Source organism: Thermomyces dupontii (genome assembly GCF_041956625.1).
Source record: "Thermomyces dupontii strain NRRL 2155 unplaced genomic scaffold VTN31scaffold_9, whole genome shotgun sequence".
Classification (NCBI taxonomy): domain Eukaryota; kingdom Fungi; phylum Ascomycota; class Eurotiomycetes; order Eurotiales; family Trichocomaceae; genus Thermomyces; species Thermomyces dupontii.
The window spans coordinates 698,625-718,411 of record NW_027192315.1 but is presented as its reverse complement, the minus strand read 5'-3'; the positions used below and the strand labels follow the sequence as shown (position 1 = coordinate 718,411).

Sequence of the window (19,787 nt, the reverse complement as noted above, 5' to 3'; positions counted from 1 at the left end):
ATCACATCATCAAGCGACACTATCCATTGCTCACTCCAGGTCAGAGCAATCCGCCAGTAGAGTGTATAGATAATAGTTACTTCGAAGGAATACGGCGTCGCCGCTGGTCAATGGCTGCTCTGGCGTCTCTGAAACTGGCCCCGAAGTTCGTCAACCTCTTTCTGTAGTTGTGAGAGACTGGCGAGAATCTCATCTGCGTGGGAAGACTGCGGCACCGGAAGTGTCTCACTGGTTTCGACTCCGCCTGTCGGGGTAGCGGTGCGGGCCGAATGTCCATGTCCGGCACTGCCTTTACTCGACGCTCTGTTGCGTCGCGGAGGAGGAGGCGGTGGAGGGGCATGCGATCCCCCTGTAGCCGAGCCCGCCGGAGTGCGTCGAACCGACGTCTGTCGGGATGGAGGCGACGACGTCGAGAGGCTGGCTGCCTCCGAATCAGCTGCAACTGCAATGTCTTGCCGTGGTGACTTCTGTGACGGGGAGTCGGACGCCGGTAGTGATTCGCTGGGAGGAGGAGCAGGAGGTTTGTCGCGGCGTCGCGACGGCGGTGGTGGGGGACGGCCTTCAACGCCCGGACTTGTCAGGCCAGAAGATGTGGAATTGGGCCCACCGGGAGGCAGCGAGATGCGACGCTGTTGTTGAAGTTGATCGGGCGGTTTGATTCCACCGGAGGATCTCATGTGACTATGCCGTCGCGTCAATGGAGGGGTAGGAGGTTTCTTAGATTGAGAAGGCGTTCGTTGGAGAGTAGGATCTGCGGCAGGAGGCGTACTGGGCGGAGACTTGAGCGGTGTTGGGGACGGAGGTGGACGTGAAGACACCGGAAGGGAGATTTCTTGCGCCTGCTGCACTGGCTTGCCATGGCGTGTTCTAGGAGGAGGAGGCTTGGGTTTCTTCGACTGGCTGACGTCCGTTCGCGCCTCATTGGGACTCGATATTGAGGTATCGACGGACGGACGAGGTTGCTCTGGGGTGAACTCTTTCTGAGCCGACTCTGAGACGGCTAGGACGCCGACATCACCGCTACTGCTAGTACTGGTGCTGCCAGGAGTGGCGTCGACGGCCACGGAAGCCTGTTTGCGGGGAGGCGCCGCAGCGGATGGGCCTTCAGACTGCTCTACCTGGCCGGTCAGCAGGAGTCGCGTAAAGGCGTCGACATCTAGCATGGCACTGGCCCGGCGCCCATCCGGTTTCGCCGGAATACTATCCGCATGGTCCTGCGTTGTGGTCGCACGACCCCCGTCTACCCCGCTGCTTCCAATATTGGATGCGCCATCACCGATCGCCGTGACCGAGTCGGGGTCCTCCTCGCTGGCAGATGCATCCGGATTGAACGGATCCGTGGTCTCGTCCTCCTCCCCTTCCGAAGAAGAGGAATCGTCAATCTGCGAAGGCGGCGAGCCTCGATATCTGCGCGGTGGTCTCGAGGAGTCGGTGGGGAAGTATGAAGTCGATGCCGATCTGTTGTCGGCGTCTTCTACGGACGGCGTCGCCGGCGTGACGATCCGTACAGATTTTTGCGGAGGCGAGGGCTGCGGTCTTTGATCTGCAGGAGCAGTCAGCGCACAATTCCCAGCAGTTAGTGTGAGCAACATTGGCTCGTACGGTCGGAGTCGAATGCCGATGATGCTGCATCGGAAGACGCGGCAGCGCTGTTCGGCGCGCCCGATGCAATGGCTCTGCTACGGCGGAACGGATTTGTTCCAGACATGGGAGGACCGCTTCGTCGGACCAAGCATGAGAACGCGGAAAAAGCGATCGGCCGGAGGAAGAGAGGAAGGTTCAAAAAGTGGGAGGGGAGACTTGGGCGAGATCGCGAGCTTTCGTTAATACTGGAAGCCTGGAGACAGCATTCTCTCCGACGTGGGATGATGGGGTGCTCTCCACGGGCATGCTCGAATCCAGTCAGCCAGAGAAGCATTCAAAGACTGATTTCACAAACAACATCCAAATAATCCATAGATTCAAGGAGAGCCTAAGTATATGAGAAGAATATATTATACAGGAAAACAAATCGACACCGCCCACCCATCCTTAACAGCACAACAGCCAACCCATCCAAGATGTAATCCCACAACTCCAATAAGACATCAGATTGCAAAGACACAATGGTCACGCCTGGAGCCCATTGACCGGATACGCCCAAATGCTTATTTCTCGATATAGGCGTGCCACGTCTCATCCTCCCCAAAGAAACACTCCGCCAAGTGAATCCCGCTGGCAGTCGGCTGCGTAAATGCGACCTGCTCTTTGGGGATGTCTAGCCCGTAGATAAAATTGTTGACGACGCAATCCAGTAGATCCATCGCGATCCCTCGCCGCCGCGCCGCCGCGCAGGTCCAGATCCGAGACACACCCACAATGGCCGGATGCCGTTCCTCGCCAATGGAGATGGATGAACTGCGATGCCCGTCTTTGCCAACCGGCTGCACCTTGACCGGATGCGCCTCCCATATCCGCTCCGCCAGACACAGCCCCATACACTTGCTTTCCCTCATGTGCAGAAACACTTTGTACCGATCCGTCTCTTCCTTCTTGCCGTTTTTGCGGTATCGCGGCGGAGGCTCAGTCTGACTCCAGAGCGTGGCCTCGTCAATCGGCGGCGATGATAGCTCCTTGTTGACCACATCCAGCACCTTCTTTGCCTGATTGCGCACAACTGGAGATGCTTTCCGATCCACGATGACAATATATCCGCCATCGCTCCGGGCCGCTTCATAGACCCAGCGCGACGCGTTTGCACGCACAAACGCCTTGCCTAGTTCGATGCCAGTGTCATTCATCGAGTGGAATTTATTGTGCAAATCCGCGTCTTCCGGGTTGGATGGCACGTATTCCATCCCACACGTGCTACAGCTTCGCCGAACCGTGACTCCGGCGTCGATCTGCAGCTGTCGTAGCACCGGCGCCTGCGACTCCTTCTTGAACGCGTCCGTGGAGGACCGCACCGCGTTGGAGTTGACTTCCGTCAAAGGGGATTGCCCGTTTGTGGCGCGCTTGCGCTTCAGGAATGAAAACGTGGGTTTGCGCGTGTTGACCGGGGGAGGAGACAGGCGCGGCGGCGGCGACGACGGCGGCGTCGATAACTCGTCGTCATCCTGAGTGGATTCCGAGAAGATGGCCGAGTTGCGACGCGACGGACTACTCGACATCATCACCGCGGCCGCGGATTCGCGAATCGCGTACTGCAGATTTGATTCCGCATCATCCGACTCCTCTGCCTCTTGGACGCGTCGCTTTTTGGCGGCCCGGTGCCGATCGTCATCGTAGGCGCGCCGGGCGGATCTTCCGTATGTCTTCATGAGGCCCCTGAATTCACTGAGATCAGTATGCGCGCACAAAAAGGGACGGCTGACCTTACCGTTTGAACGAGTTAGTTACAGTCCACGGCATCTCACTGCATTGAACCACCGCGACTTAAGCACGAAGGTGTTGAAAATCGCGAGTAGGAGTGATCGAGCTCAGCAAAATATAATCCAGTGATGCAAGAGGATTAGGGCAACGAAATGTTTACAGGACGCGACGGACACGCTATTCCCGATCGGGGAAAATTGACTGCTGTCGCATTCCACGCCAAGAGCGCCCCAGCCGGGTTAGCCTGTTTCTGGCTCTGGGTTAGATTAGCAAGGAGAGCCCCGTAGCCTGGAACCTTATTACAAGGGATCAGCGATGTTGGGTCCGCAAGTAGGAAGATCCTTTAGGAACAACGTTGGGTCAAGGTCAATGATCTTGGCCCGTGAGTCTTGAAAGGTAGCAGAGCGCCTCTTTAAATGCCCCGGGCTGTTGGAACTGCTCAGTGGCTCTGGAGTTCGAGAACTTGTGCGATAGACTCTGACTAGGCTCGACGGTGTGACTTGGTCTGTTGCGTCGTGTTTGGACTACTTAGTATGTATGTCCCTTTAGATATCAACTCAATACCTTGGATGAATTTTCCGTGTCTCTGGGACAGACTCTATATGATGATTCACATTGGCCAAGTTGACTTCGGACGAGTTTCCATGCCTAATGCTGCCACACTGGTTGGTTAGGCTTGAACGCACACATATGTGTCGTGGGCACACAAGCCACGCACACATAGTGAAAAAGCTACAACTTCTGCCTCTCTGCCAGTACCTCATCCTCGGTATCGAGGATTCAACTGTTGCCCCAATCTCCTTTTTTTTTTTTTTTTTTTCTTTTTTTTCGTCCGTGCCAGATGAGAAGTATGGCAGGGCAAGCGATAGCGGATTGGCTGTGCATCAGTGCATGATTGGCCCAGATAGCCATTCTTCTAGACCGGGGTTGGCTTGGTCATTGGTCTGTGTATCACAGAGACCAGTCTGCTGCTTGCAACGGGCTCCTTTCATCTAGTCAGGTCGATGATATCCCACGCCCGCCTTGCTTGGTGTGATCTGACTGGTTCTATTGCGCTCACAAATTGGCTGCCTTTTCCCCAGGGGTCTGAGGCCAGAGCACAGCGCGAAGCCCCAGAATGCGTCATTCCAGGCAGAACTGTGTTGTACAGACAGTGCAGCCCGGGAACTCTGCCACCGGTAGGAATGTGGATCGTGATCCAGTAACACGTCATGAGCAGTATTTGTGCTTATGATAAGTGCTTATTATTCGGCATTTGCCTGAAAATCTCTCAAGTCCGGGGCCCAGCATCGGGCGTCCACCATGGCTGAGTCAGTACAGAGACGGCTCTGTCTCGTTTGTCTCTCAGCCCTGTGATGTCTTAGACTGGTCATCGAAGCCTTTGTTAGAGATCTGTTCGTATATGGCCAGTTATTGGGGATACGTACGCTGCGACCTCGATCTCAGGCCTGCTGGGACTTCTTCCTGTCCAACCTCCAAGTTGACAGGAAACGTTTGAGATGGATTCTGGACAAATGAAGAGAGGTAAAATGCTTCTCATATACATCGTAGCTCTAGGGAACTTCGAAGCAATCAAGTACAGTACCTCTTCTCGACGACGGCATTGGATTTGCATATGAGGAAGGCGCAAACTCCCGCAAGCGCGACCGCCATAGAACGGCCTAATGAAAAGGCAGAACAGCCGCAATGATCTCGTTCATTGCTACACCTAACCACGAGCATGGAGGATTGAAATCATTACACTGAATAGAAATGTCCCACCGGCCTTCCCACTAACACATCCCGGCCTTCGCTCATAACAATGATAATGCATCCATACAACTGGTCTCCATCATCCACGACCATGACCCTTTCCTCTGGCTCTGGTGTGGATGGTCCTCCGCTCGCGGAGAGCAATGGGCTTGACCAGAAACAGAGGAAAGAGACATCGGCCATGTCAAGAAGAGGATTGCTCCCCCCTCCCCCAGGTATGGGATGCGGAAGGCGAGGAAGTTCCGTGCTAGATGGGGACTTCGGTGACCGTGGGATGTCAATGTATCGCGTCGAATACAGAGCTATCAGGGATGAGTCTCGCCCTGCACTCCACCTTGCCGCGCGAATGTGAGATGGAATCGTCAGAATAAACTCCAGGCTACAAGTCCAAGGATGAGACAGTTCATTCGTACATGAAATCCTTTTTCCCATTAGCTATGGACATTAGCTGAAAATGCGCCCTTGAGTGGAGGACTGCAAAGGTCGATAGCTAGTTCCACTCATGAAACTGTCGAGGAGGCGATCCATGCCGTCCACGTCCAGCTCCCCCCTGTTGAGTCGTAGCTGATCAGTGTGCAGCTGCTGCTCTGCGGCCGTAATAGGCGCTTGCTTCCTTGGTTCAACGCCAGTGAGTTGAGGCGCGAGAATGATGAGACGGTGCTCGGCAGTGAGGAGAATGTCGAACGCACGCGACTCACCCTCCCGCTCTGCTCGAGCAGCGGCCGGGAGGTGATTGATGCCGGTCAACCGCTCGCCCAAAAGACTAACATTGGTCAGACTGGTCACTCGGGTGCGGCTGGATGCATCGAAAGTCCCAGATGACTTGACAGCATTCCGCCAGAGTGAAAGCAAGCTGGGGATACGGGCGATTTCGCCACCGTGGCGGATGAGGATCGATTCGTCCGGGAGTGGCGATCGGGACGTGTTGATTTGAGCGACAGCGATTTCTCCCGTCAATGACCGCGTGGTCGGAGCTTGTCCCTTGAACAAGGTATCTTCCCGCACTCGACGAGTCGAAGGGGTCATGGGCGCGAACTTGGTCCGCTGCTGGGGCGGTGTAGGATTTCCGTTGCTCGCATGAGATTTGCTGCTTTGCGGATTTGCGACGATACGGCCGCTGACAGCGAATGCGGTTACCGAGCCGCCAGTCACACCATGGACACTCGACTGCCCGCGGAGAGGACCTGGTTCACTCCCAGGTCCTGCTCCCTCCACATCCCATACACCCCATTCTCCGTCGGCTAAGAGCACCATTACGGCCTTTCCGCTGAGCACCCATGCGGCGTCGACAATGTCTTTTCTGCGTCCATGGGTGCCCGGGGTTGCTTGCTCGAAGCCCGGATACAAGGAGATGAGCCATTTTCCGTCCGGTTCCGCAGCTTCATCATTTCCAGACTGAGCGTTCTTCGGTCGCGATTTGGACGCTAGAGTGGAGAGGATCTTGACGTAGCCGTCCTGGAATGCGACGAGCAAATGTGAATGTCGTTCCCCTGGATAGGGGAAAGGGTTGAAGGATATACTCTTCGCGGGAGTCGGTAGAAAATGCCTTTGGATCGGTTGCAAATGATGTGTCGACAAGGAATACTTATCCGCTGCCTCTTGAATGACAGGCACTCGGTACACCAACAGCGATCCGGACGCTTCGACAGCATGTGTTGCAACCAAAAGCGACCAAGAGTTGGCCTCAACTCTCGGTTGAGACGACCGATGCTGGGATCTGCTACGCCTTAACTCGTCCGAGTCCTCCGCGTGCCCCGTAAAAGTTATGGACACTCCACGTGGAATCTCGTTGTTGGACAGCGTGGCGCTCATGGAGATAATCTGAATATCCCAGCTGGAAGGGTCAGCCTTGCTGGGATGCGGAGGCGTGAGCGGCACCGTCACGACTCTCAACGTCGAGTCTGCGCACACCGCGGCGACGACAATTCGTTTTGTCAAAATCGGGGCTACCGCATCGAGAGCTGAACGGGATTGCTCAGGCAACAGAGATGGCACGGCGAGAGCTAATGTCTTTGTCCCCAGAGGTATATCGATATGTCGAAGGATCTGTTCGTAAGGATACCTTGGATCAACCTCTGTTTCCTCATCCTCGAATTGCACCTGCGGTTCCTCGACTGCTGGCGCAGGGGGAGCAGGAGCGGTCTCCTCCTCGTCCGAATCCACGATCATGACCGCGTCATCGTTTCTCTGAGGTTCATTCCTCGTGTCGACCGGCTTTTCGGTGGACTTCTGTTTATCAAGAGGCAGAAACGACCGACCGCCTCTCCAGATGACGCGGATGCCATTGTCGTAGCCGTACATGACTATCGCAGAGCCATTCGGGGCCAGCACCGGGTAAGGTTTCGCCGCAAAAACACGATGAGGGAGAGTGTAGCTGTATCACCGTCAGTAGTCTCATTGACAGAGCTCTTGCGACGTGTAATCGACCTCAGTTGGAGTCCGTCATCTCGTTTGCGGACGAGCGGTTCTGGCAATGAGCTTGCCATGGTCTTTGAGAGCCGCGTGTAGCTGTTGCTCAATCGATGGTTTAGCACATTGTTTGAAAAAAAGTATTCCAGACTGCGTCGCAAATAAACCGGCAGCGCGCTAAGTGATCAGACTCGCTGGTGGCAAAAGTAAAGCGAGAAGTAGAGGATATTGAAACTGAGCTGAGCAAAAAGATCAGATCGCGTCTTGTTTTTCGGAGCCACGTTTTCCACATTGGGAGCGCTTCAACATTCAACAAAAACGTCCCCCAGAAAAGAAAACAAATAAAACGAAGTTATGGGCCAACCACGACTAAACAATAATGTGTGCAGTCCATGATGACCTTGCGGCCGGTTTTGCATACGCTCGGTTTGTTTTGTGCCCGCAATGGCGACTGTCCGGTCTCTGGGTCTACTTCAGACCCCTGCGCTGCCATTTCTGATCTCCGAGTCCCTTCTCCCGCAAGAGCCGTCGGACAATGACTACGTGTGGAAATCCGTTGGTCCCAGCAGCGACGGCTCATCCGATGATGATGATATTGTGTATACCAAGACGTGCGTGGTGTGGTGTCGGGGCGGCGTGGTCCGACGAGTCTACCGGCTGGATGTCGAGAAAGAGGAGATTCGCGATGTCGTCCTGACCTTGTTCCCCTCGAGGGACGTTCGCAAGCCCAGCAGGAATGGATCTGTGCCGAACGAACGCTTCAGCGACCATGAATCGGAAAGCAAGACGCGCAAAAATGAGGAACAGTCTTCAGATGATATGCCGCGATTGGTTCCGACTGCGGATGGACGCGGACTACTCAGCGGGTCGTCAAGTTTAGGACAGTCCTCGAAGGCCTTGGTTGTGGTCCTCAAAACGCAGGCGCATATCTACTTTCTAGAAGGGAACAGCCATGTGGTTCCGTTGCCATTTGAGGTCGACTCCGTGTTTGCATCCCCTCGCGGGGTCGTCTTTCAGAGGAAGCTCCATGATACAAACTCGAGTTCGTTACAGCGCGCGCCTCCGCCTCAGCAACTATCGGGAGACTTCGATCCGTCCCGGTCATTCAGGTCGCCCAAAGGACGGGATGGGCGCCTGTCAGATATAACTTTTGCACTGGAGTCGATTCGGCGCCCGCAGGGCTCTGCTTATGATCCTGATATGCCCAGATTATTTTGCCTTACGGATCCGCAGTCTGAGATGGGGCTCGTTGTTGCCAACCAGACACCTGGATCTTCGCATGCTGCCGCAGAGCTTAGAGGTTATGATACTCTTGACCCGGCAGATGAGATTGTCTACGTGTCGGATGCAAATGAGCTCGCAGGTTTAGATTTCGAAATAGGCGACACCCCTATGGCCTTTGTGGTGACATGCAATACCAAGACGGGGTTGTATACGCTCTGGACAGCTCGTTACAGGGCTGATGACGACGGCCCGATGGTCAAGAAACCCAAGAAATCACTACATAGTGGTGCTCGTTCGGCTAGACGCAGCTCTCATCTGGGCGTGCCCACTGGGACCACGACGCCGGCTCTTCGCTCATCTACGATGCGGGAGAGTTTTGGTGCCTCCAGGAATGCTTCTGGTCCCTCGTTTTCGCAAACATTCCCAGCGGAGGAAACCCCGGACCAGGCAGATCTCGAAACCCAGATTGGCCAGGAACTCGGGGATATCGGAACCAAGAGCTCGAGAAGAGTCAGTTCATTGATGGCCCGCGCCGAGCTCGGATCCAGCCAAGACAGAACCGCTTTCTCGGATCTGGCAACAGGGAATCCAGCAAACACTGCGAGCCATGGCAGTTTTCGGCAGTCAGTGGGGGGATACAGCACGCGAGCCAGCTTCGGTTTCAATCCTCGGCTGTCATTCGCAGGAACCGCTTCGGTTCACAGTACAAGCAGCAGTTTTCCTGACGCGCCTGTAGACCGGCTCCTCGACGAGCTGAACAATAGCGGAGAATTCGAGGGGTTTGAGAGCATGGATCTCTCCGGCTCAGCTTCGGGTTTACCCAAGGAGATGCTGCTGCGAAAAGTGGAAAGCTTTGCGTCCACGGGCAATGTATCATTTTCTGACCCTAGGAGGATGCCCATCAAGCCAAAGATCTTCATTCTGCAGCCGGATCAGAGTGAAGATTTGAGAAATCCAGACTCGTCAGGTGTAGCGGTTTGCTTGGTTGACCGTAATTCAAGGTCGTTGGTTGTGGTGAATCTCAAGATCGAGCGGCTTCCCTTAGCCAGCAGATCTTCCGGGGGGAACGCCTCGAAGAAGCAATCGAAATCAGAGAAGCATGCGGTGGTCGTTCACGCGATCAACGTCCGGCATGTGGCCAATGTGACAGACGCCTGCAAGATTGTTGATGGCAACATTTCTAGAATATTGGTGCTGACTTCCACAATGGATGGGCGCGGCGAACTGAGCCTGCACTCTCCATGGAGCGCCTCGGTCAAGGTTGAATTGCCGAACAGCCTGCTGCTTCGCGATCCCTACCGACCTCCGCTGCCCCTGGTTGCCCCGCGTTCTGAGGATGCAGGAATGAACAGGGTCATTGCGGACTCGTCTCAGAACTTGGTCGGGGTGGACCACGCTTCTTCTCGCGGCAAGGTCAGTGTGATTGATGCCTTCGGGAGACGACACCACATCCAGATCCAGCTACAACCGTCGAATCCTCTGGTTCGGAAGGCGCTGGGCGTGTGTCGCTACGTATTGAAAGACTCCCCGAGAGCTGCAGCCGGCCTGTTGATTGGCTGGTGGGAGGTCCTGCGGTGGCTTCGGTCCAGAAATGTACAAGAGCACGATCTCGAGTGGACGGCATTGGTTGTCCTTTTGTTTACGATGGCAGTAGGTTTCGTTGACGCGCCTCAAACTCCGGCCGGCCCTGTCAAGCAACGGCGGAAGAAGGTTTTGCTACGCTCGAGTAGTGGTAGTTACATTGATCAGGAAAGCTGGGAGTCCATGCTGGAGAGTATGGCTGGATCCTCGGGACTCACTGCTCCGTGGATGATGGATGCGTCGTGGTCATGGATGGCGGACCAGACTGGGGATTCAGAAAACGGGCCATCGACCACCTCTTCTCCGGCGAAATCGCCGCCTATCGAACAGCAGCCTTTTGTAGCGCAAAAGTTTGTGCCGAAGAATGTGTATCTGACCCGCTGCGCCGGTTATGCGCGAGACTTCTTCGACAGCCCGCAGGGCGAGGCCGCGTCTGGCTCCGATGGGTATCTTCCGACAGCTCTTTGCCAAGATGCGACGACTCGGCGGACTGCACTTTGTACTATGCTGGTCGGTCTTCATTTGCTCCGAGAAGAGCGCAAGCTGTCTGTTTACGACGCCGAGTCGTCTTACCGTGAGTCGGGCATGCTGGCACCGGTCCTGGCTCAGCTGGGCGGATGGCTTGGGTGGCCGTCGTGGACATGGAAGGAGGATGGCTACTATGGGATGGAGATGGCGAGCCTGAGCATGTGGCAGTTTGAAGAGAGCCGCGTGTCCGCACTCGACGTGCCTCCGGAGCCATTCGCACCGCCGTCGATATTCGATTTCTTGAACGATTGGCTCGCTCAACCGTCGGCGACCCTTTTCACCCTGCTGGATACGGTGTCCGCCGGAGACCGAACACCGGGAAAGAGTAAGCTTTGGAACGAAGCGTTCAAGCTCACGCCGCGAACGTTGGCACTCTGCGGCTTCCTGTCTGAGACTGGCCAGAAGCGGCGCACCGTCGACAAGGTCAAGCTGCTGCTCCGCTGGGGCCTCACTAGCAACATCATCGAATCATTCCCTGAAGGCGTCAGCGCTCAACTGCACGAGTTGATCCTGCGCTGCCAGATCCGGCCGCCGAGCTCGTGGACGTCGGACCTCGTCGAGCTGATCGATCGAGACGACCTGTATCTGTCCATGGGTACGGACTGCCCGCAACCCGCCGCCGTGTCGCGCGCCTCGCCGGCTACGGGTCACGACGCGGTACGCGACGTGCATCATATCGGACAGTCGACGCTCGACATTGACCCGTCGAATTCGTTCGAGGCGTCGATCGAGGCGGACCGCATTGCCCTCACAAAGCTGATCTTCCGCGAAGACCGCAGATTCGTCGAAGCGTCGAAACTGCTGAACCAGTCCAAGCCGCCCGTGGCGCAGTGCATTCCGGACCCGGAGTGGTCCGATTCCGAGCTTCTGGAGGCACAGAAGGAGGTGGTGCAGCTGGTGACTCTGCGGACGCTGTCGGTGCCTGCTGGGCGGGCAATGTTCTTCTTCAGCGGTCGGGCGCCTCTGCTCACCGAGAAGCTGCCAATCCCGTCATTCTCGCTGCAGTGCGTGGTGAAGCCGTCCAACGTAACCATGAGCGCCGATCGCTCCGCGTTCAGCGAGGAAAAAGTCTGCTGGGCGTTCTTCCACAACGGGGCTGCTACGGGGCTGGCGATTTCAAGACACTCGCGCGGCATTGACACGTCGTGGATACTGTTCAACAAGCCGCCCGAGCTCACCAATCGACACGCGGGGTTTTTGCTGGCGCTAGGTCTGAACGGGCACCTGAAGAATCTGGCAAAGTGGGTTGCCTTTAAGTATTTGACTCCCAAGCATACGATGACATCCATTGGGCTGCTGCTGGGGCTGTCGGCGTCATATCTTGGCACCATGGACACTCTGATCACACGGTTGCTGTCCGTCCATGTCACGCGACTGCTGCCGCCGGGGTCCGCGGAGCTGAACCTGTCACCGCTGACGCAGACCGCGGGAGTGATGGGCATCGGACTGCTCTACTGCAACTCCCAACATCGGCGGATGAGCGAGGTGCTGCTGTCGGAGATTGAACATGTGGAGCAGGAGGACATAACACTGTCGCAGGAAGACCTGCGCGACGAAGGGTACCGACTTGCGGCCGGATTCGCCCTGGGTTTCATTAATCTGAGCAAGGGCAAGGATATGCGAGGGCTGCGAGACATGCAGATTGTCGAGAGACTGCTTGCCCTGGCGGCCGGGACGAAGAACGTCGACCTGGTGCATATCCTGGACCGCGCGACGGCGGGGGCTACGATGGCTCTAGCGATCATCTTCATGAAGACCAACGACGCGACGGTGGCGTCCAAAGTGGACATCCCCGACACGGCTGCGCAGTTTGACTACGTGCGGCCGGATCTGTTCCTGCTGCGGACGCTGGCGCGGCATCTCATCATGTGGGATGGCATCGAGCCGACGCACGAGTGGCTGCAGCGGAACCTGCCGCGGGAGTACCGGAAGCGGTACCGGCTGACCGGGGTGCGGCAGCTGGACAGCGACGACATGCCGTTCTTCAACATCGTCGCGGGGCTGTGCTTTGCGATCGGGCTCCGATACGCCGGGTCGGCGTCCGTCGAGGCCCGGGATCTGCTGCTGTGGTACCTCGACCAATTTATCCGCATCTCACGGCTGCCAGCGCTCAACTACGACAGCAAGCTGACGCGCAACTCCGTTCGGCACTGCCAGGACAGTGTGGCTCTGTCCGCCGCGGCCGTGATGGCGGGGACGGGGGACCTGGAACTCTTCCGGCGGCTGCGCTCGCTGCACGGGCGGGTGGACGCGGACACGTCGTACGGCAGCCACATGGCGGCGCACATGGCGATTGGGATGCTGTTCCTGGGCGGCGGCAGCTACACGCTGGGCACGTCAGACCTGGCCGTCGCGGCGCTGCTGTGCGCATTCTACCCCATCTTCCCAACGACGGTCCTCGACAACAAGTGCCATCTGCAGGCGTTCCGGCACCTGTGGGTGCTGGCGGCCGAACCCCGGTGCCTCGTCCCGCGGGACGCCGACACGCGGCGCCCCATCTCCGTCCCCGTGACGCTGACCCTCAAGGACGGCACGACACAAACGGCGACCGCTCCGTGCTTGCTACCGGACCTGGACCAAATCGCGGTGCTCCAAACCCACAGCAAGGACCATTGGCCGGTGACGCTCGACCTGTCCCGCAATCGGCGCCTGCGCGACAAGTTCCGCCGCGGCGACCAGTCGATCTACCTGCGGCGCAACAACACGACGGCTCAATCGCTCATCTCCTCCTCCGCCTCCGCTTCCGCATCCGGCGGCCGCTCCGCCTTCGCGACCACATTGCTCGGCCTCAGCGAGGCGCAGGACGTGCTTCCCACCGCGTCCGGGAAAAACCCGCCCAACGCCGTCGCCCTGTTCCTCGCGCAGCAGCAGCAGCAACACCCGACGGGCCGCCGACGACCAAACCCCACGCACGACATCTGGGACTGGATCTTCCAGCTCCCCTCCCTGCGCGCTCTCGACGTCACCGACCGCTCGCTCGTCCTCCCTCCTGCACCGATCCAGTTCCGCGCGCGGTACCACTCCCCCGCAACCTCGGCTGTTGGTGCAATCACCATCCCGCCATGGCTGCGCCTCTCCCCCGTCGACGCACGACTCGTCCTCGAAGGCACCGTGCAGAATGCGCTGTATGGGACGGAGCCGGACGCCGTCCGGGACCAGCTCTGGCAGCTGCGGCTGTTGTTTGAGTGGGTTGATCACCGGGTGGAGGAAGAGCGCACCAATGACCATTCTCGAGATCATGATAAGGAGGAGGAGGAGGGAGTCAAACCGGGGCAGTGTCTATGGTTGAAGAGGGAGGTTATCGAGGAAGCAAGGTGGAAGATTTGGGCGGTCAGGGTTGGAGGGGAGGTCTGATGGGGATTGTTGTTTTGTCCTTTTTTTTTTTTCTTCCATGGTTTGGTATGATTAAGATGCATGCATGATATTATTATGTACAGTATTGCTCCAGGGTATAGATCATGAGTGGTGGCCATTCGTCCATGTTTTAAGGATTCAAGAATCATGATGCTCATGGTGGATACAAAACTCCCCAACGCCGACCATGCATATCGATTCCCAGACATCCAATTCCCTGCTCTATCATCCTTTTTGATTACTTCTTACTAGATCTCTCATTCTCCTTTCTCGGGGCAATCCCCCTATCCGTCCCACCGCCCATCCGCCACAGCCAGATCCCCTCCGTCGCCCACGCACGCGCACTCGCATGGCGGCCGATCCCCGCCTTTCTCGCCGCCTCTTTGTACTCGTCGTCATCCTTCCCGGAATCTGAAGAGCCGTTGATAAGATCGTCTCCCGCACCCGCCTCGTCCATCATCCTCGCAACAACCCCTTCCTTCTCGATCACCGCCCACAGCCCCTCAACGAGATCGGTGCCCTTTTCACCAAAGTCGCCCCTGCCTAACCGGAACAAAATCCGGCCCAGGACCTGCCATGCAATGCACCGCTGCGCCGGCACCGTCGAGCGCGACAGGATCGATAGCTCCGGGATTGTGTAACCGGCCGCCTGCGGATCGTTGCCGTGGTGGTGCAGGCCGAGCGTCGTCGGGAGCTTCAGCGCGGTGGACGGCGAGAGGATCGTACCTTTGAGCGAGAAGCGGATCGCGGACGCGGGCATGGAGGTTGCGGTGCTGCCCGGAGTGTAAGGACTTGGGTTCGGGTTGTCGCCCTCGTCGTCGGGCTGCAGCCAGGAGAGTGCGGACGGGTCGTGCGGCGTGTCGGGGAAGTAGTGAGATTGTAGATCAGAGAGGAAGTTTGGCGATGACGGGTCGAGGTTTGGCATGGGGTCCTGTCGCGGTGGTGGCCGTGGGAAGTGGATCGGTCCGGAGGGGATTTCGGACGCGGGACGGAGGTCCGGCGGTGGTCGCGCGGGTGGACGGTCGTCGAGCGATGTGAAGTCGTCGGGAGATTTCGTCGTCGTGGCATCGACTGACGGGCTCGCAGTCGTGGTTGCTGTTGCGACATCGTCTTGTTTCGGTTCCTCGCGAGATTCGTCCTTCTGTTCGGCCGATGGGGGTGGCGCAGGGGCAGCCTCGTCGTCAATGTTCGCCCGTCGCATTAATCGCTGAATTAGCGATGGCGAGAGATTCGCCATGAGCTCCTCCCGCTCCTTTTGGATCTGCTCCGGCGACATGGCCGCCAGCCGCCGGCGGTTCTCCTCATCAATGCTCTTCTTCTCATCGTCGATTGGAGCTTGTGGTTGTGGGCTCGTGGCCGACGCCGATGCGGTTTTGTTTCGTCTTTGCTTGAACGCAGACTGTTTGATCCGGTTCTTTGGAGCCGGGAACCCTGTTGAGGCGGACACGGCAGGTTTCGGCGCTGGCGGAGTTGGCGCGGTCGGATTGCGTTCTTTGATTTCTCCAATGATGCCCGAGCCTATCCCCAACCCCGTGCCAGAGGGCTGTTCCGTCTCCTGACCCTGATCTTCATCGTCGGGCAAATCTATTGTAAATCGCTCACCCTTGAAGGCCATGATGTCGTGCGAACCCAGCAGTCTCGGTGGGCGATCGCGGGGTTCACGAGTTGGCACTTGGCAGCTTTTCCCCGTAGCGATTATGTAAGCATACATCCTCCGCGGTCGGAAAATATGCGGCTCCGGATCCAAGATAAGACGCGCAGGAGGCGCTATACCAGGAATGGTTTAGTGTCGTCTGCAGATCCGCGCTTGCTGGGAACAAATCAAGCATCGAGGTGATTGTGCCGAAGTATGAGCTCGACGATTCAGTTGTTCTTTACTTGAGTAAAGCATCCAGATTCTTTCCAGTCCCTCATCGGAGGATGTAAATTCAAGGATGTTCAATCATAGAGATTCCACATTGGCTTAGACAGGATCAACCACCGATGTACCGAGTATTGCACTCGATGGTTACATTATATGGAATGGGATGGAGGCCTGAAAAGACAGGCTGCAAATTGCCATGCTCCGAAGATGAGAAGCATAACGCTCAGGCCGTTTGCCAGACTTACAAGGCGTACAGTACTATGTACGGTAAGACTTGAGACAGGAGTCAGAACTCATGACGAAGTGAAATGCTCATTGTTTGATCATAAGATCATGCGAGACTGAAACTGACCCTAGAATCAGAATCAGCAGGTTCAGTTCCGTCGCTGAATGTCTGGTGATTGAATGCATGATTCATTCAAGAAGCTTTCTCTGCAATAGTTGATACAGTAATTAATATAGAAGAGGCAGAATTACATAGAATGAATAATAATAATAATGGATGGATTGAGCTTATCACATTAATCCGGATTCTTCGTAGCTCCTCGTTCCTTGTCTTTTTTGTCTGCTTTCTCGTGCTCCCTGTTGGAGGAGTGTTATTCTTTTCTTTCCTTTCTACCTGATAATTTTCTTCTCTCCCTTTTTCTCTTCTTTCTCCCTCTGCCAAAGTATTTCATGTTGTTTGATTCATGAGTCTCATGCCCGGGCCCTTTCGCATTCCCCGCTGATGGTCTTTTGTTCTCTCCCCCCCGATTCTTGACCTCGTCTTTTTGTGTTCCTGGCCTCAGCGTCCGTCTCCTCCTAATCTCTACCCAACTCCAGCCGCGGTCGGAAGTCGATGTGGAATTGCTAAATCGTCCATCCATTCAACTGGGCGATCTGCATTAATTTTTTTTTTTTTCTTTTCGTCCCTGCGATCGACAGGTCGCGGGGATTTTTTTTATTATTATTATTTTTTTTCTCTTCCACAATCTCTTATCACATTCAAATGGAATCGCTCTCCTCCGGAGCAGCGACTCCAGTCGCCTCCATGGCCGACAGCGATGCAACCGGGGATGCCACCGCCCAACGGCCGCCACCCCAGGACGACAACAACGACCCGGAGTTGCACAACCAGGAAAAGCCGCGTCGCGCCTCCGCCACCACTAGCCACAACGCCTCGTCCTCCCGCCGCCGCAAAAAGGACGACGACAAGCCCAACGACAAACCAAAGGAGAAGAAACCGAAAAAAGACAAGGACAAAGAAAAGCCCAAGGAAAAACCAAAAGAGAAGGACAAGTCAAAGGAATCGGACAAGCCGAAAGAGAAGGAAAAAGACGACAAAGAAAAGGATCCCAAGCCGCGTTCTCGTCGGCCGCGGGAAAAGAACGGCTCTACCGCGTCTCAGCCGGCATCGCGCAAGAAGCCCAAGTTGGAGCACGACCAGGCCCCATCGTCCGACAATCCGGCGACGACCGCCGTGGCCGCATCGGGGCCCTCCCTGTCTACGGCCTCTCCAGCGCCAAGCCGTCCTCCATCCGCACCGTTGACGCCGCCCACACTGTCCCAAAATGGAAATCGTGAAGCGGTTCCCACCTCCGTCTCCCATCCTTTGTCCTCTTCCTTCCAGGCGCCGGCCAGCCGCTCAATGCACCCTCTCGCCTCCACGGTCGCCAGTCACCAGCCATCATTGCCGACTGCGTCGTCGTCGTCGTCATCATCATCCAATCACGTAATTCCGTCGCAGCCCCTTCCCCGTCCGTCATCGCAGCCTTTGGAGCCGCCGGCGTACTCCTCTCCTCCGCGGACCAGCGGTCAGATTTTTGATCCTATTCGATCCGCTGTCGAGTCACCGGCCTCGCCCCCTCAATCAATGTCGCATACTCATTCTCCCCAAAGGTCTGGGCTCAGAATGACCTCAGCGGACAGCTATTCCAATCAACATTATAGCCCGCCAAAACCCTCGGTATCGCCGCACGGCGCCTTCAGAGCCAGTGCGTCCCCGGCCATATCCAGTATTATCGATCCGCCGGAAGCGCCGCATCCCCAACACCTACCACCGCCGCGGCCATCGTCGTCGACGGAATGGCCTCCCAAGAGTTCTACATCCATCCCTTCCTGGTCAGGGCAGCATGCGGGCACGTCTAGTGACCGCGCGCACGCGGAGAGGGCATCGACTCCACAGTGGCAGCCCCCGTCGTCGCATCAATCGCCGCAGCAACCTCAACGGGAGCCAGCGTCACAGCAGCGACCTTCCCAGCAACCGCCCAAGGATGAGCCATTGTCTTCGTCCACTCAACAGCCGACGGAAATGGACACGAGCCCAGATGGAGAAGCCGCTCCGGCGCCCGCAAAGACAAGTAAAAAGGAAAAGAGTACGACGGCTGCGCAGTCGGCAACCGGCTCGTCACCCAAGCCGTCACGCACAAAGGAAGCAAGAGATGCGCCGCAACCGCCGCCTCTTCCTCAGGGATCCGGTTTGATCACCGGTGCCCTATTCGGGATGGATGACAGCAGTGCAGGATCCACAAAAACCGCGCCCAATATCGTTCTCCATATCCCTCTCCGCGGTGAGAGTAATAAAATTATAAGTTTTGCTCAACTGGCAGAGGAAAAGTACGGCTTTGCGGCCTTGCATCCTCGCGTTGCCGCGCATAAACAGCGACTCGCTCGCGTTGCGGCTGCCAGTGCCGCCCTGGAGAAGGCCGACAAGAAGGGTTCCGGTATTGGGGAAAGTGCAGAGGAAGACCTTAGTGTCGACGCCGACAACAGCGATGCCGACGGCGACGTCGCCATGGGCGGCATGGGGGCCACGGATGCGGAGCCGGAGCCGCCCGTGGACGGCAAGCGAAAACGCCGTCGCAAGATGGAGGACTATGACCGGGACGACCCGTTTGTCGACGACAGCGAGTTGGCGTGGCAGGAACACGCCGCTGCCAGTAAGGACGGGTTCTTTGTCTACAGTGGGCCGCTTGTGCCCGAGGGCGATAAAGTCGAGGTGGAAAGGTACGTATTGCTATTCCCATTGTGTATTCTCTCTTACTAATGGATGTTGTAGAGCTGATGGAACGATCAAACGCGGGCGTGGCCGTGGTCGGGGAACGGGACGGTCGCGCGGAGCGAAAGAAAACACCACCGCCGCGTCAAATGCCGCTTCGTCTGAGGTTGGGGCACAGGCCAAGGCCCAGGGATCTAATGGCGGCGGGCAGAAACGTAAACCGCGGACCACCAAGAAGTCGGAAGACAAGTCCGGGGCTGCATCCGAAGGACGAGCCCGTGGTGGTACTTCCAATGCCAACGGGACCAGCAAGGGTGGCAGTTCGAACAATCGTGGGGGGAAGGCGTCGTCAACGTCGGCCGCCACCAAAACGATCTCAAATACAGCTGGACTGGCTCCAGCTACGCCGCAATTAGCTCCGGCACCTGCGAAAGCTGACCATGCTTCGAAGCCGACTGTGCAACCGTTTTAATCTGGCACTTCTATACCAACTAGAGCTGTTTTTATGTTCGACGGGTTTATCCACGGGGTAACTTGTGTGGAGTTGCGGGATTGGTTTCTCGGATTCATCGTCAGTACAGGGACATGGCTACGGTGATGGTTGTATCTGTCTCATGTGACTGTGTTAGCGATGCATTTGGCCATAAATGTACTCGATTTCCCGGATCCAAAGATCTCTTCAGGTGTGATATACTGATCCTCTCAGACGCTGGGGTCGACAGCCCTAAACCCTAACCACCAAGTACC

The 19,787-nt window shown here is 56.8% G+C and overlaps 6 protein-coding genes across 6 annotated transcripts; 2 read left to right on the top strand and 4 right to left on the bottom strand.

Moving 5' to 3' along the window:
* Positions 1 to 107: 107 nt before the first annotated feature.
* On the bottom strand, positions 108 to 1,708 carry VTN31DRAFT_7460 (uncharacterized protein; the record flags this gene model as incomplete). Its single annotated transcript, XM_069408184.1, has 2 exons — positions 108 to 1,543; positions 1,603 to 1,708. 2 exons carry the CDS (start codon positions 1,706 to 1,708, stop codon positions 108 to 110), a joined length of 1,542 nt encoding a protein of 513 aa, XP_069257958.1.
* Positions 1,709 to 2,147: 439 nt separating this feature from the next.
* VTN31DRAFT_7459 (uncharacterized protein) lies at positions 2,148 to 3,390 on the bottom strand (the record flags this gene model as incomplete). The annotated part of the gene is made up of 2 exons (XM_069408182.1): positions 2,148 to 3,306; positions 3,359 to 3,390. The coding sequence occupies 2 exons, from the start codon at positions 3,388 to 3,390 to the stop codon at positions 2,148 to 2,150; spliced, it is 1,191 nt and encodes a 396-aa protein (XP_069257957.1).
* A 2,157-nt stretch (positions 3,391 to 5,547) lies between these two features.
* On the bottom strand, positions 5,548 to 7,589 carry VTN31DRAFT_7458 (uncharacterized protein; the record flags this gene model as incomplete). The annotated part of the gene is made up of 2 exons (XM_069408181.1): positions 5,548 to 7,477; positions 7,531 to 7,589. 2 exons carry the CDS (start codon positions 7,587 to 7,589, stop codon positions 5,548 to 5,550), a joined length of 1,989 nt encoding a protein of 662 aa, XP_069257956.1.
* Positions 7,590 to 7,956: 367 nt separating this feature from the next.
* On the top strand, positions 7,957 to 14,199 carry VTN31DRAFT_7457 (uncharacterized protein; the record flags this gene model as incomplete). Its single annotated transcript, XM_069408180.1, has 1 exon — positions 7,957 to 14,199. The coding sequence occupies one exon, from the start codon at positions 7,957 to 7,959 to the stop codon at positions 14,197 to 14,199; it is 6,243 nt and encodes a 2,080-aa protein (XP_069257955.1).
* Positions 14,200 to 14,437: 238 nt separating this feature from the next.
* Positions 14,438 to 15,814, bottom strand: VTN31DRAFT_7456 (uncharacterized protein; the record flags this gene model as incomplete). The annotated part of the gene is made up of 1 exon (XM_069408179.1): positions 14,438 to 15,814. One exon carries the CDS (start codon positions 15,812 to 15,814, stop codon positions 14,438 to 14,440), a length of 1,377 nt encoding a protein of 458 aa, XP_069257954.1.
* Positions 15,815 to 17,051: 1,237 nt separating this feature from the next.
* VTN31DRAFT_7455 (uncharacterized protein) lies at positions 17,052 to 19,512 on the top strand (the record flags this gene model as incomplete). Its single annotated transcript, XM_069408178.1, has 2 exons — positions 17,052 to 19,048; positions 19,101 to 19,512. 2 exons carry the CDS (start codon positions 17,052 to 17,054, stop codon positions 19,510 to 19,512), a joined length of 2,409 nt encoding a protein of 802 aa, XP_069257953.1.
* Positions 19,513 to 19,787: the final 275 nt, after the last annotated feature.